We start from the raw sequence: 13,451 nt of genomic DNA on the forward strand, positions 1-13,451 counted from the left end.
GCACATTTAGGTGAGATAAATTCCACTCACAGGATCCAGAAATCCTCCAGCCGTGAAGCCTTTCTTTAAAGGGCAATCCTTGCCAGAGTACATCTTGGCATATTCATATTCAGAAAGAAAACATCCTGAATTTAGAGGAAGAAGACTCAAATATTTGATATCCTGGTCTCAGGGAAAAAAAAATAAAAGTATGTATATTTAGCAAAGAAATACAAACAATGTAAAGAAGCGTTATAACTAGGAGGAATTAGAAGACCACATCAGGCATTTTTCTCTCAGGGGATTAGGTATCCTTCATGTTAAAATATTTTTTCAAGACAAATGGACCCTGTGATCCTAGACAGGGAGGCCAGAAAACTATGTCCTTTTTTAGTGCTATAACAAAATGTCATGATAAGTCAGGAACATTCTAGCCTCGATATATTCAGCAACATCGTGATAAAGAAATAATCCCCATTTCCTCCCTCAGCTTTCAAAGGGTCCTGAGACACAAATGCCACCTCTCTATAGCAGAGTATAATTGATTCTATTTGCAGCTGCTTAGAAAGAGGTGGAGGAACATGGCAATAATCCAGGGATGACTTGAAATCGAGCGGAAGTTCACGCGAGGCCATGAATGCCAACACAAAAGAGCAAAGCCCAAAGGATGCTATTTTGGAAGGTCTCGTGTGGACATGACATACCCACGGTCCCCCTGTGCAGAAGCAATCTTGGTGCCAGCACGCCAGGACACGCTCGTCATATTTTTTGATGAATGTCCCAAGAAGTTGCAAGTGGCCAAATAAAGCCAGCAACTGCAAGGGAGTAACAGATTTGGTATGGCCAAGAGGCAGGGCTTCCAGTGATTGTCAGTAACAGGAAACACTGGATGTGTTCCGAGTAAAACCCTGTTGGTGTCAGTAAAGGGTCCATTATATGATTAAAAATTCATTCTGTATCAATCATCAGAAAGGCACTGTAGAAGTAAAATCATTGGTGTCACGGGTGGAGAAGACTTCGGAGTACAGACTGGTTGCTTTCTCTGCCAAAATGCTGACCCATAAAATATTCACACAACTTTGTGGAGTCTGGCTTTAAATGGATTTCTGGCTTTCAACTGAGATTTCTTCATTTACCAAAAGGAATAATTCACTTGCTAAAAAGAAATAACTCATGCCTGGGTATATTTCCTTAAATACCAGCCTTTTCTCACCATTTTTTCCCCTTTTAAAATGCCATTTCATTACAGTCTTTTACCAGTTTTACCCATCAGTCTCTTTGTATGAATTAATATCACTCACTTTAATAGACTGTTGCTTGCTTCCTATTGTCTGGGGTTTACCCCCTGAAGTCATGCACCATTGTTCTTTAATTTCATTATTTTTGTAAATTAATATCTCTGAGCCACTTATCTGACGTTTTTTGCCTCTTTCTTTGCAACTCCCTCAACTGCTCATTTTCCTAGTTCTTTTGCCAAGGAGGAAGTGCAATATTCCAAATACAATTTCTACAGAACTCTAAAAGAAGAAATAATATCCCATTATCTAGACATGATGCTTTCATATGGTTTTCTACATCATTATATCCCACTGCAAAATCACATATATATTTCTTTTTAATATTACTCCAGGTTTCCAAAATGTCCATTGAAATTTTCCTGTAACTTGCCCATTTGTACTTTTTTAAATCATGTCCCATTTTGCTGTATTCTCTCCACGTTTCCCTTCTCTTTTCCCTTCTGCTTCCTCGATTTCAATACTCTCTCCAATTTAATATTATCAGCTAACATGAGGATTATATCGGTCAGGACCTCTTCTGTATCTTTAGTGAAGATAATGCTGACCCTAATCCCTGCAGATTTCCTCCTCTGAAGAGAAAGTTTGTGCTGTATTTGGGTCCTTAGAATGGCTTTTCTCCACACAGCAATGGGTGAACCCGAGCCAATTCCAATTTATTTTAAAAGTAGGCTTTTCTGTAACAGACATCCAACTGTTTTCTTAAGGTTTATATATCATATGTCAATTTGATAGATTAAGGGTCTGATTTTCAGAGGTGAGGCAGAGAAGAAGGGAGGTAAGAGGGCTAAGCCTTGAGCAAACTTCAACTTTCGATGAGATTTCAGCGTCTCACTGCTAAAGGCTTTTTGAAAAACACTTTCAGATCAATTTGCTGCTATTACAGGCACAAGCAGTGGGTGTGGAAGCCCTGTCCAGGGACTTAAAACAGTCACTCCATCAACAAACACTTTAAAAACTGCCTTCTGCAGCACGAATTTATGCACCAGGGGAAGATCTTCCAAAGGGGTCTCTGACAGATCCCTTGCCTCTGCCTGGCACACTTTCTCTACTCATCTATTCCAAGAAAGAAGGAGGAGATTCTGTATTTGTCCTTTTTGCCTTCTTTTGAGCTCTTTTCACCCTGTTTGTGCAGAGTTCTTTTAGCACACAGGAGAACCACCTCACTGCCTTTATGTCTATGACTTTTCACTCTGATTAAGCTGCCTCCTTTTCTCTGTCTTTATTTAATTTACTTTAATCACAGGCTGCAGCAAGTGTTTAGTGATCTGTGATTCCCATGATTATTCCCTTTTCCTCCTCTCTCAGCTCAGTGTTGTGTTTACTTATTGCTGCTCTCCTGGGCCGTTTCCAGTTTTCCATGAGCATTCACTATTGATTGCTAATGATGTGTTAACTGGGTGTATTGGATCCCTTTATTCTCTGCAGCGTGCCTTGCCTGGATCTGCTGGTTTGTATATGTGTATATTTAGGCTTTCTGGCTATTTCTCTACTTACATTTATATTAATTCTAACAGGCTCTCCCCTTTCTTGTTATTGATCCCCTTGTTGGATGATTTTAAGAAGTGTTTATTTTCTTAGACAACTGAATTTTGATTAGCTATTTGATTCCCCTCATCAATTGCTCTTGTGTCCCTGACTCTTCCCTGAGTTCATGAAAACCTTAATCCTTTAACCTTTCTGGCAAAGAGTAACCTTTGCTTCCTTCCCAGAATCATCCCTAATCTTTTCCTTCTCTCTCATATGTCTGGTTCCTTTTTCTGGTCCCTGTTTAGACCCTCAAACCTTAATCTACTGTTTTCTGAATCCATGTTCGTTGCCTCTTCTTTTTGGAGGCTTTTCAGAAGAAAACCTGTCTGTTTGCCGTGCATGTTCCCCACTTCCCTTTTACACTGGTGGATTCTAATATTTCCTGGAAAATCCTCCTGATAAATAACTAAATAGTCTATGATAATTTCATTGTATTTTGTTCTGTGAATTTCCTAACCTGTCTCTGCTAAATCCAGCTTTCTAGTTGAAAATGTTATCAAGCTGACATTGCTCTCACAATTTTCTTTGATTTCTGGCTATTGGTAAGAATTATACCCAACAAAGCTTCTCTTCTCTTTGGAACCCCTATTTTCTACATCCTACAGCTGCATATGATTTAGGACTATTTCAGTGATCTCTGTTTTGACATCCACATAACAGAACACATAATGACTAAATGCATTCCCTAATGAACAGCATCATAAAGTTCTGACTGTGCTAGAACTTGCTATGACATTTTTTCCCACCATCATACACTGCTGTGAGGAAATGGGCTCTATACGACAGCTGCATTCTGAATATGGCTTTTCAGAAGCTTTATCCGTATCTTGGACCTGTTCTGTTCTTTCTGTTCTCTCTTTTTAAAAGGTCTCTTCTCAATTGTTTGCAGATCTTTTGCGTGCAGCATTATAAACCCTAGCCAAGACTATGACCTTCTGGATGCTGCAGCTAATTGCAAACAAGTAGCTTCCACCCCGGCTTGCAAACGCTGCTGGAATGTTCAGTCTTGCCCATTTTACCCCAGGTTCAGCATTTCTCTGAATTCAGCTATAAATTTTGCATTGACTGTGTATGCTGGAAAACCGAGGACCCATTTTCACATTAATAATAAATATATAAAGCTGTGCCTAGTCTCTTACTCCATCACCATCATGCTTATGAAAATAATACTTTATCTGTACGTGCCATCTCTCATATAACTATCTCACAGGCTGTTTAAAAGCATGGGTAAGTATTATTGCCCTCATTTTTTAAAATGAAGGCAATAGTATTGCAAGATAAAGCACAAAAACTTTTAAGTGGGAACTCAGAGACCAGAGCAAACCAATTCACAAATGACACGCCTCTCCTGCTTGGAGCTATTTGTCATTGCCATGATCCATAGAAGATACCAGCTTTGGTATTACCCATTTACATCAGATTATATCCAGAAACAAACTGTGAGCCGGACTGGGCAAATATCAGGTCTTTCACTTTAATGGCCAAGCTATTTAGCTTGTAAAATTTAAAGGTAAATCAAGTAAAATTTAATTTTGGATTAACACAAAATAGAAACCCTTTATTTTAGATAGCAAAATAAAATAGGGGGAAGACATTTCCTCTTTTATTCTAAAAACAGTGTCTTGATTCTGTTAAAGGAAAGTTTAACCTGAAATGAAATTTCTATTTCATATTTTGGTGACTTACTGAATCTTGTATCATATGTCTTTTAATCATGAGTTCAGCCTTCAAAACAGATTTTGAAAATAATATATTCCCCGGAATTTTTTTTACCCACATTTGCTTGAGAGTTCCTGCTCTAAATAGATGAGACAACCAATGCTTCAGGGAGTGGGAAATTCCTGCCCCATTTTGCAGAGGAGGATCTGAGAAACGCTGAATTTAAACAATGCACGTAAGATGATGGTGTCAAATATTTCAGGCAAGTAGTAGAGCCCTTGAGACACTTCCAAAAGCCATGTGCTCCTCCTCCTACATCATCTGGAGATCAGAATGGTGTGACAGAAAGGCAAGGGGCCATGTCATGTGCTGAGAACAAGTTAGGCTTGGGATGAGACAGGAGGAAGAGCCCTCTCAACATATTTGTACTTTAGCTTCCTGTGGCTGGATGCTGGAGGAGAGGCTGTCAGCAGGAGCAGAGCATGGTCCTGAGTGAGCAGGTGCAGATTTCACCCACCAGCTGTGGGTGAGGAACCTCAGGAATGAGGCCCAAAAGACAGGAACCCAAGGCAGGTCATCCAATTAATCCTTCAGCATTTCGGGAGATAGATCCCACTTCTGGTACCCCCCCACCCAAAGGTAGGAGCCTTCAGGATGTCAAGCAGATGAAGTCCATCATTCCAAGGTTCCATCTACCATAAACCAGAGCAACCTGGTCTGGTGGAAGGTGTCCCTGCCCATGGCAGGGGGACTGGAACTGGATGATCTTGAAGATCCCTTCCAGCCCAAATAATTTTAAGATTCTGTGATTAATGTTCAATGGCTGTTCACTCTCTTTCTGTGCTTTGCTTCTCTGTTGTTTCAAAAAGTAAGTTCTGTGTGTTAAGTTCTTGTTGTTGATGGGTCAGTCCCCGGTCTCAGGGTAGGCAGAGCTGTCACCAAGGAGTGGCACCTTAGGAAGTGCATGGCAATGTCTCTGTTGTGGTGGCTTCAGCTGGGGTGCTGGTTGGTGGAATGACAACTCAGCTACTTCCTTCAGGGCAACTGATCAATTTGTTTTCCACATCTTTGCTCTTGTTGACAACAAGCTTGATGAAATCAGTCTTTCTGAAGGCAGCACAGTGGATTTGACAAATCCTGCAGAACTGCTGGAGCAGATCCCCGAGTTTGCTGAGGAGCTGATGGAGCCTGAGGATTGCTTCCCTGAAGGTAAGAGCCTGCATGTTTCACTGCAATGCTGGGGCAAGAAACCTTCTTTTCTCTTACTGAACATCTCCCAGCCTTCTCACCATGTTGCTCTGGCTGCTTGCAGTAGTATTTCACTGGATGCACTTCGTTTCTTAGGCACTATAATGCTCCAAACACACACTCAAACTCCCTTGTTACCATTAATCTTTGGATTTCCAAGCTGAGATAAACCAAGAACATGCTCTAAAATGCTCTGCAGCTTCTAAAGTCTTAGGCTTTTAAAATCTCAATTTGTACCATAAAGAGTGGTTTGTTTGTTTCTTTGTTGTTTTTTAAATGCTGATTTTTGTTATTTGGCCAGTGAAGATTTTTGCCTTCCAATATGTGTGCATGATCAAATTTGGTAAAGAACTGACCATATCAGAATGTTTCCATTGCTTAAATGTATCCAGGCAGTTCTTAGATCCTGTCTGCAGGGTTCACGAGTCTCAGGGACTCTTCCATTTATTTTAAAGGGTGTCAAGATCCAGTAACTTTCATCTAGTCAGAGAACTGCTGTGTAAAGGGGATTTAACATAATTATCTTAGATAACAACAGACCACATTTACATATCTCTTTTAATACTGAAATTCACCATCATTTTATTAATATTTTAACACCAGCCTGCTCCAAAACACAGATGTAAAACCCAGCTACATCAGAAGATCTATGTTAAAATAAATATATAAAGTAAACAGCTTCCTAAGTTATTTCTTCTCAGAGTGAGTTCTATTCCAAATATTATCTCCGTCAAATTTTTTGTTTTCCTATAAATCTGGGTTGGAAAAAACAGAGTTAGCTGAATGTAAGAATAGTCCCTTGAAAATTCAAGCATTATTATAAACAAAAACAGAGCAGCTCAGATGGGATCAGACAGAGATGATTTGCTGGGTATATGAATGCCCCTGAAGTCAGCAAAAATGTGCATCTCTATATCTGTGAGAAAGATGATTGAATGAGGTAAGGGAGCCCTGCAGGGTTTACAAATGCCCCTTGGATCGAAACATTTTTTTGGCAGCTGTGCTTAAAAGCAGTAGCCAAAAATTAATGCAGTTGACGGAAGAGAGCATGGTGTAACTATTCAGACCCATGCAATAACATTTCGAAATTAGATCTGGTGTTTTCATTCTTTCACAATACATTTCTTAATGGGGCTAGTGAGCAGCAATCTCTGTTTGTGCCCTGCAAAATGATTATGTTATAGGCGCTTAAATAAGCCAGTGCTGTGAGATCAGTGCTGTTCAGATGCCAATTTACAAATTCTGAAACTGTGTTTGGCCATGACCACCATCCAGTTTTTTAAAAGAAACAAGGACACAACACTCTGTAATTTGATCTCTCTTAAAATAATGAGACCTACCTGAAATTCCACAGTGCAAGACCACAATGGAACCAACCCAGTTTGTCAGATCTCCCCCAGTGCTGTCTGTGGGATGCAGGGTAGCAAGCAGGGCTCTTCTAGATAGATCACAGGAAGTTTTTAACCAGCTTTGAAGCCTGCTGATCAACCTGGCAGCAGAGAAATGCAGAAGCAAAGGCACTGTTGCGTTACTTCCACCCAGGTTCTGGCTCCTGCACCCTTCCTCCTGAGCGCCCCTGCTCCTGCATTTTGTTTTTGCTCCTAATCTTTCTTAGTTCCTCACCAGTGCCTGTGCAAGTCAAGGTGTTTTTCTCTTGTCCCAGGATGCAGCCAGCTGAGCCTTGAGCTCTAAATGGGGATTGAAGGAGAGCCTGCTCTCCTATCCAGTGGCACCTGGAGGTGCAGGTGACATCCTCCTCAAGACATCTTCTCTCCTTTCCTGTGCAGCGCAGCTTAGCTATGCACATTTTTCAGACTTTACTGTTTTGGCTAAATGTGATCACATTGCTTATGAATTTGGCAAAAGTGCACAAACACTGTGTGATTATTTGCTCATAAAATTTCCAGTGAAATTGCATAAACTGGAAGTCCAAATGATTCTTACAGCAATGACATTAACATTGGGTTTAATTTATGCAGGGAAACAAAGTGTTTTCCTGTAATCAACTGCTGTTAAATATTTCCAATATTTTTGCCCAAACTTACTATTGCAATTACACCTCATGCAGCTGTCACTTCAGTCTAGTTAAAAACCAAGTAAGCCGACTAACAGAAGTCTAATTAGCTGAGATGACAAGACTTTAAACTACAAAAGTGAAAATATTGAAGGACATGCACTGGGCAGGTTCATCTAGTGCTGCCTTTACTGACTTTTTATAAAGAGATACAACAATATTTGGTACATTTGGGAGTATGAAAGTTAATATTTGTGAAAGAAGGAGATTATGTGAAAAAGAAGAGGGAGAGGGGAAGGGTTAATTTCTTAACTTCTTTAGATGTCTAAATTCAAACTATGACATTTCTCAACGCATCCAGCATAGGTTATGTCCTGGACAAATATGTTCCAGATTCAGGCCCCTTTTTTTCAGATAACAAAGGCAACAAAGATAATGCATGTTCTTGAAATAGTTGCTGAAAGTTTGCTGAGGTCACAGTTTTCCGGGAGTTGGGTGACCCAGATAAGCCATAGGTCATTTTTCTTGGGGAGACTTGTTAATATGTTATCATCTCAAAATAGCTTTGATTAGGGTCAACAGGGAACATTCTTGGGTCAGGAAATGTGAAGGCAAGGTAGGGTCACAGCCCTGGCAGCGAGCAAGTATTGCTGGGAAGAACCTGACAGAAATGGAGAGACCATTTCTGGTTGATGGGAAAGGAACATTTATTCAATGCCAGCTATTTGGGTACTTTTTCCTCCAGATGCCTTGCAACACTCCAGTCCTCTTACCTCCATCGGTATGTGTTCTCTGCAGCAAAATTTATTCCCTCTTTGGACATTATCTTCTGTGTCTCACAGAAGGTCATCCAAAGAGAGCCCTCAGCCCACAGGGCGCTCCTCTCTCCCAGACCCTAATAGGAGAAAGATTCCACCAAGTCCTCAAGCGTAATTCCCCGTTGGCAGAGGTTTCAAGGGAATATCTCCAGAGGGTCATGAGGGAATGAGCAACCTCGCTCAACGCGTGGTTGGTCGCAGCTCGTGACACCCAGGACGCCCAGAACCTTTCCGTGGTCACATATTTCCATGTGACCACGGGGTAGGAGCCATTATCGCTCCTAAAACGCCCAAATGTCAGCTGGAAAATGCCGTGTGCCCAAGCTGAAGTGGTGGGATCTGTGTCCTGCCCTTCCCAACCGCGGATAGCGGCTGTTTAGAAGCAAAAAAAGGAAGAGAAGAAAAATATAGACCATTAAACGGAATAATTCTGAACAGAGTTACAGGGACTGCCACTAGATGAGTTTTAAAGGCTGAGTGAAACCAAGCCAAACTCAACAAAATGTGCTTATTGGCATCCTAGGAAAAAATCACGGAACAAACCCAAGTTTTAAAGTATTGCTTCCCTCTGGCTATAATACCTGAGATACTCTGTGTTTTTCCACCAGGAACAGCGTGCTGGCATTGTGTTGTACACAATTTTCAGGCATCATGAGACTCTTAGAGCCCTATTACGCTTTCAGAATTAAATTAATACAGGTTGGACAGGACCTCTAGATTTAAAACTCATCCACCCCCTCACTCAAGGCACAGATGACATCAGTGGTAGGCCAGGCTGCCCACTGCCTTTGCTCCAAGACATCACACTCCTTGATGATGTGTTTTGAGGAGAGTAGCAGAAGATAAACAAGAAATGAGCCTTTGTTAAGCCCTTGGAAGGGTAATAACACCAAGCTGTGGTTTTGTCAGATGCCCCCTTGGCAGCCCCCAGTTGTAGCACACAAGTAAAGTCTCAGCTCTCCTGATGTGTCTCAGGTACTCAAATACTGGAGACAGTGACTGTTAATCTCTCTTTCATACTATAAAACCCAGCTGTGCAGTCACAAAATCATGCAATGCTTCAGGTTGCAAGGGACCTTAAAGTCATCCCATTCTGACCCCCCTGAGTGAGTTAGTAGTGCGGCCAGAAGGTGAGGAAAGGGTTAAATGAGAAGAGTCTGCTGAGATCATGTTCCCTCCAGCATGGGGAGAGTGTTGGGGTCTTTCAAAGGGGGTACAGTTGGGTTTGCTGTCTTATTTGTGCATATCCAGGTAGCCAGACTGGTCATTAGAAAGCCAGCTTGGCATATATATATGTATACACTATATATATATATATATAAATAAAACCCGTGGTATGAATAACTGCCTGCTTGAGTTCATGCTTAGGAAGCTGTATTTGTGTCAAACCAAGCAATGCTGTAACCAGCACTCAAAGCTAAGAAAAATACTGTTTTGTTCTAAAAATGAATGTCCCAGTAATTGAGAACCCTTGTGTAAAGGCACTCACAAAATTGCTGTGGTTTGAACACAAGGTACCACATTTGCTGGACAACAGAATGGGAAAAATGAATTGGTGTTCCTGGTTTATTGAGAGAACCAGCAGCCCAATCCATCCAAGGCAAAAATAATGATTTTATGAAAATTTAAGTATATATATTGGTGTGAACAAGCAGTGGATTTGTAAATTCTTTGCCCATGAGCCTAAAATCAGTAGGCTTGGCTGTCAGGCATTGAGGAGGAAGGTTTTGCAGTATAACTCCCACATTTACAAAGAGATTTTTTTTCCCAATGCAGCAAGGTAATGCAATCAAATCCAAGAGCTCCATGATTAAAGTGCACCAGGCTAGAAAATGTGAATATGGAACAAAAGGAATATTTACACAAATGCATTGCAAATTAAATTCCTTCTCCTTTTTTTTTTTTTAAGATATAGTTTAATCTTCAGTTTGTGCTATAGGACACCCTAATGACTTAAGGGACTATTTCCCTTGTTATGAAATATGACTGAAATGTAAACAATATCATGGTGTATTAATGCATTTGGAAAGGTTTCTTGGTAAATAGGCCTCTGTTTTATGAGAAATGGGATGAAATATCCAAATGTCAATTGAAAACAGACATTGTTCTTGGACAACTTGGCCACAGATGCAGCTCAGAACAACTTCACAGATTTACCAGTAAATAATTCAACCCTTTGGGAGGACTTCTTCCCCTGTTCTGTGTTCTGATGAGCAGTGATCTACCAACCAAAAGACCATGGTGGAAATGAGTCAGTTTGCTCTCAAAAACGATGCAGCCCAACATGAATTTCAGTGGCAAACCAAGCCCTGGCAACATCACAAGGTGGTCAGAGTCTTCTGCACAACCAATGCCCTCCCAGCACCAATTTCAGTGGGATAGCACAAATCTGCTGGACCAGGCAAGATGAGTAACTGTCATAAGAAATGCCAGAGGTTTTATTCCTGCCTTGACACTTGCTGTGATAAAAGGTGTTAATGAATGTTCTCCTTCATGTGGATTAAGTGCACCAAAGCTGGGCTTTGCTGACCAGCTGCCTTATTATAGGAACAGCTGGAGTTAGGATTGCTCAGATCCTCTCCAGGTCATGCCTTAGATGCATCAAAATTATTTTGATATTTTGATTTCACAGAAATTGGAGAAAAAATAAACCAACAAAGCATTAGGCTACAGACCAAGGTCAAGTAAACTTTTTCTGTTTGGTTAAGTGAAGTTTCCAACTCAACAGTAAGCTTAGGTCAAGATGACCAGAGCAGTAGGCTACCAGCGTTAGAAAGAGTCCAGAAGGCATGAAAGAACAGCCAGAAAGGAAAATCACGAAATTTAAATAGAAACAGGTTTCTGTTAATTCATTAAAAGACCTGTTTGGGGTCAGGATTTTTTTTCTTCTTTCCTTTTTCTCTTTGTGAATAGTTAAAAGCAGCATTTCATCTGAATTGCAGACAGCACAATTATTCACGGAAGTACTGCCTGACATTAACAATTGTAGCAGAATCTGGTCTAAACATTTCTGAATTGGGCCCAATCAAAAGCATGGGATTTAATAGCACTGTGATTTTAGGCTGACTCATCTGATAAGCTATTTTGGATTTTTCAAGGTATTACTGTCAGTAACTAGGACTCTTTTTTCAGATTGAAATTGCATGAAAGCAATCAAAGAGCATTAAAAAAAAATTAGTGGTGCTACCTGGCTTTCTGTCTTTAAAAATACCTCTTTGTACTTGTAGACTATCAGATGGAAGCCAACTGAATCAGTAATAACCTGGTTTAACTGTGTTGTAAGTATTTCCCATCACAAATGAAGGGACTCTGGAACCCACAGTGCCCTGCTCATTAGTGTCTAATATGAAGGTGATCCCTAATTTTAGCTGTGCCTGGGCTCAGGTAATCATGTGAGCTCCCTGTGTAGTGGAACTCCTCCAGGGAATGATTCATCCAATTTTCTTACAGTGGGGAAAACCACTTCCTGGGAGATTCTAACCTTTTCCAACAGTATTTCCTGAGCATTTATATGCTGTAGGAGCATGGCAGAGCATGTCATGCCTGTTATTGGCTGGGCTTAAGCATTTGTCTATGAGATGAAAAAGCCAAGTAACCATCTAGGGAGAAACTTATGAGAAAAGAGCAAAATGTTTCTGTGTAAATGTTTCAAGTAAGAAAAAAAGCTGATTTTTTTTCCAAATTGAAATTAGTTTTAAGAAGGAGATAGATGCAAGAATAGATGCAAGCAGTGGCTACTTCCAGTACAAGGGGGGATTTTTGCTTAGCACAAAAAATCCACGCTTACAGAGTGAGCAACCTGCTCATTAAACCGTTCATTTGATAGGTGAGGGATTTCAGCCCAAGCCTTTGATCTTCCTGATTCAAAGCTGGGGTGACAATAAGGTGGGCAATCTCCCTGAATTATAAACCCAGAGAGTGAACCAGACACCTGAAGGGTGGTGATGACCATGTGGGCTGTGGGGTGAGAAGCAGTGCAAGAGTTTTCTGGCAGCACTGCTGAGGTGCAGCTGATGGTGCCCTCAGTCATGTTGTGCTGGTGGGATTCTCCTGGTGGGCCTCTCTCAGTGGAGAATCTGCTTTGTGAAGTCTCTTCTGTGTACCTACTTCCTAAAATACACCCAAACCCACATGCACCGCCAGCTGTGAGCATTGTACTGGTTTTAACAAAAAGTAGTGACTAATATGATGTCCTTTTATCGCTTGCCTTGATTCTTTAGTGTTTGGGATTGAAGTGCTTAGAAGGATAATTCTTGCCTTTGCTGAAGTGGTACCTGACCTACAAAGGGATGGAGAGCTGCTTCTTACATTTCCATCTTCTCCCAGTATTACGCCTTTCTAAAAAAATTTTAAAAATTTAGTGTATTTCAACTGAGCCCAGAATTTCTCTGAGTTCCAGAATACAGAGGTAAACTGGGCGATGCTGTGGGTCTGTGTGATGCAGGCATTTAGAGAACAAGTAGTTATGTGCTATGATTACCTTTACATGAATGCTTTACTGTCCTTTTAGTCCCACACCAAAACCTAGCACAGCCAAGAGCCCACACTTAACCAACATCTCAGAAATGTGAGGGGAAAAGTTCTGGGGGTAGTTCCTCTATGAACTCAGTCCTCCTACATTTCTGCTACTGTATAGGAGGGATCTGGGACAATAAAAACTCACAGAAAATGCCAGGAGCACCACAGCAGACTTAGCAGCTCTCTTCCTCCTGGCAGAGCCCTGTGGCAGCACAGCCCCACTTCCAGCTGCTTGGGAATCCCAAAATCCCAGGAGCTGCACTTGATCTCCTCCCATATCACAGCAGCTCAGGTGCCTCAGCTGGGCCACCTCGAATTAGCAGCATCTGCTCTCTCTGTAACCTTGGCACTCACCCTCTTTCCTCCCCAAACTGCCTCCCCTAAATATTA

The 13,451-nt window shown here is 41.1% G+C and overlaps 1 protein-coding gene across 1 annotated transcript in view; it reads left to right on the top strand.

Annotated features, from left to right (window-relative positions):
* LOC115917405 (sodium channel protein type 5 subunit alpha-like) overlaps positions 1–13,451 on the top strand; it is a 215,495-nt gene that overhangs the window by 160,439 nt on the left and 41,605 nt on the right. The window contains exon 19 of the mRNA XM_030971429.1: positions 5,552–5,672. Coding sequence (XP_030827289.1) covers positions 5,552–5,672 — 121 coding nt within the window. The remainder of the gene's footprint in view (positions 1–5,551; positions 5,673–13,451) is intronic.

The sequence above is a fragment of the Camarhynchus parvulus genome, chromosome 2 (genome assembly GCF_901933205.1).
Source record: "Camarhynchus parvulus chromosome 2, STF_HiC, whole genome shotgun sequence".
Classification (NCBI taxonomy): domain Eukaryota; kingdom Metazoa; phylum Chordata; class Aves; order Passeriformes; family Thraupidae; genus Camarhynchus; species Camarhynchus parvulus.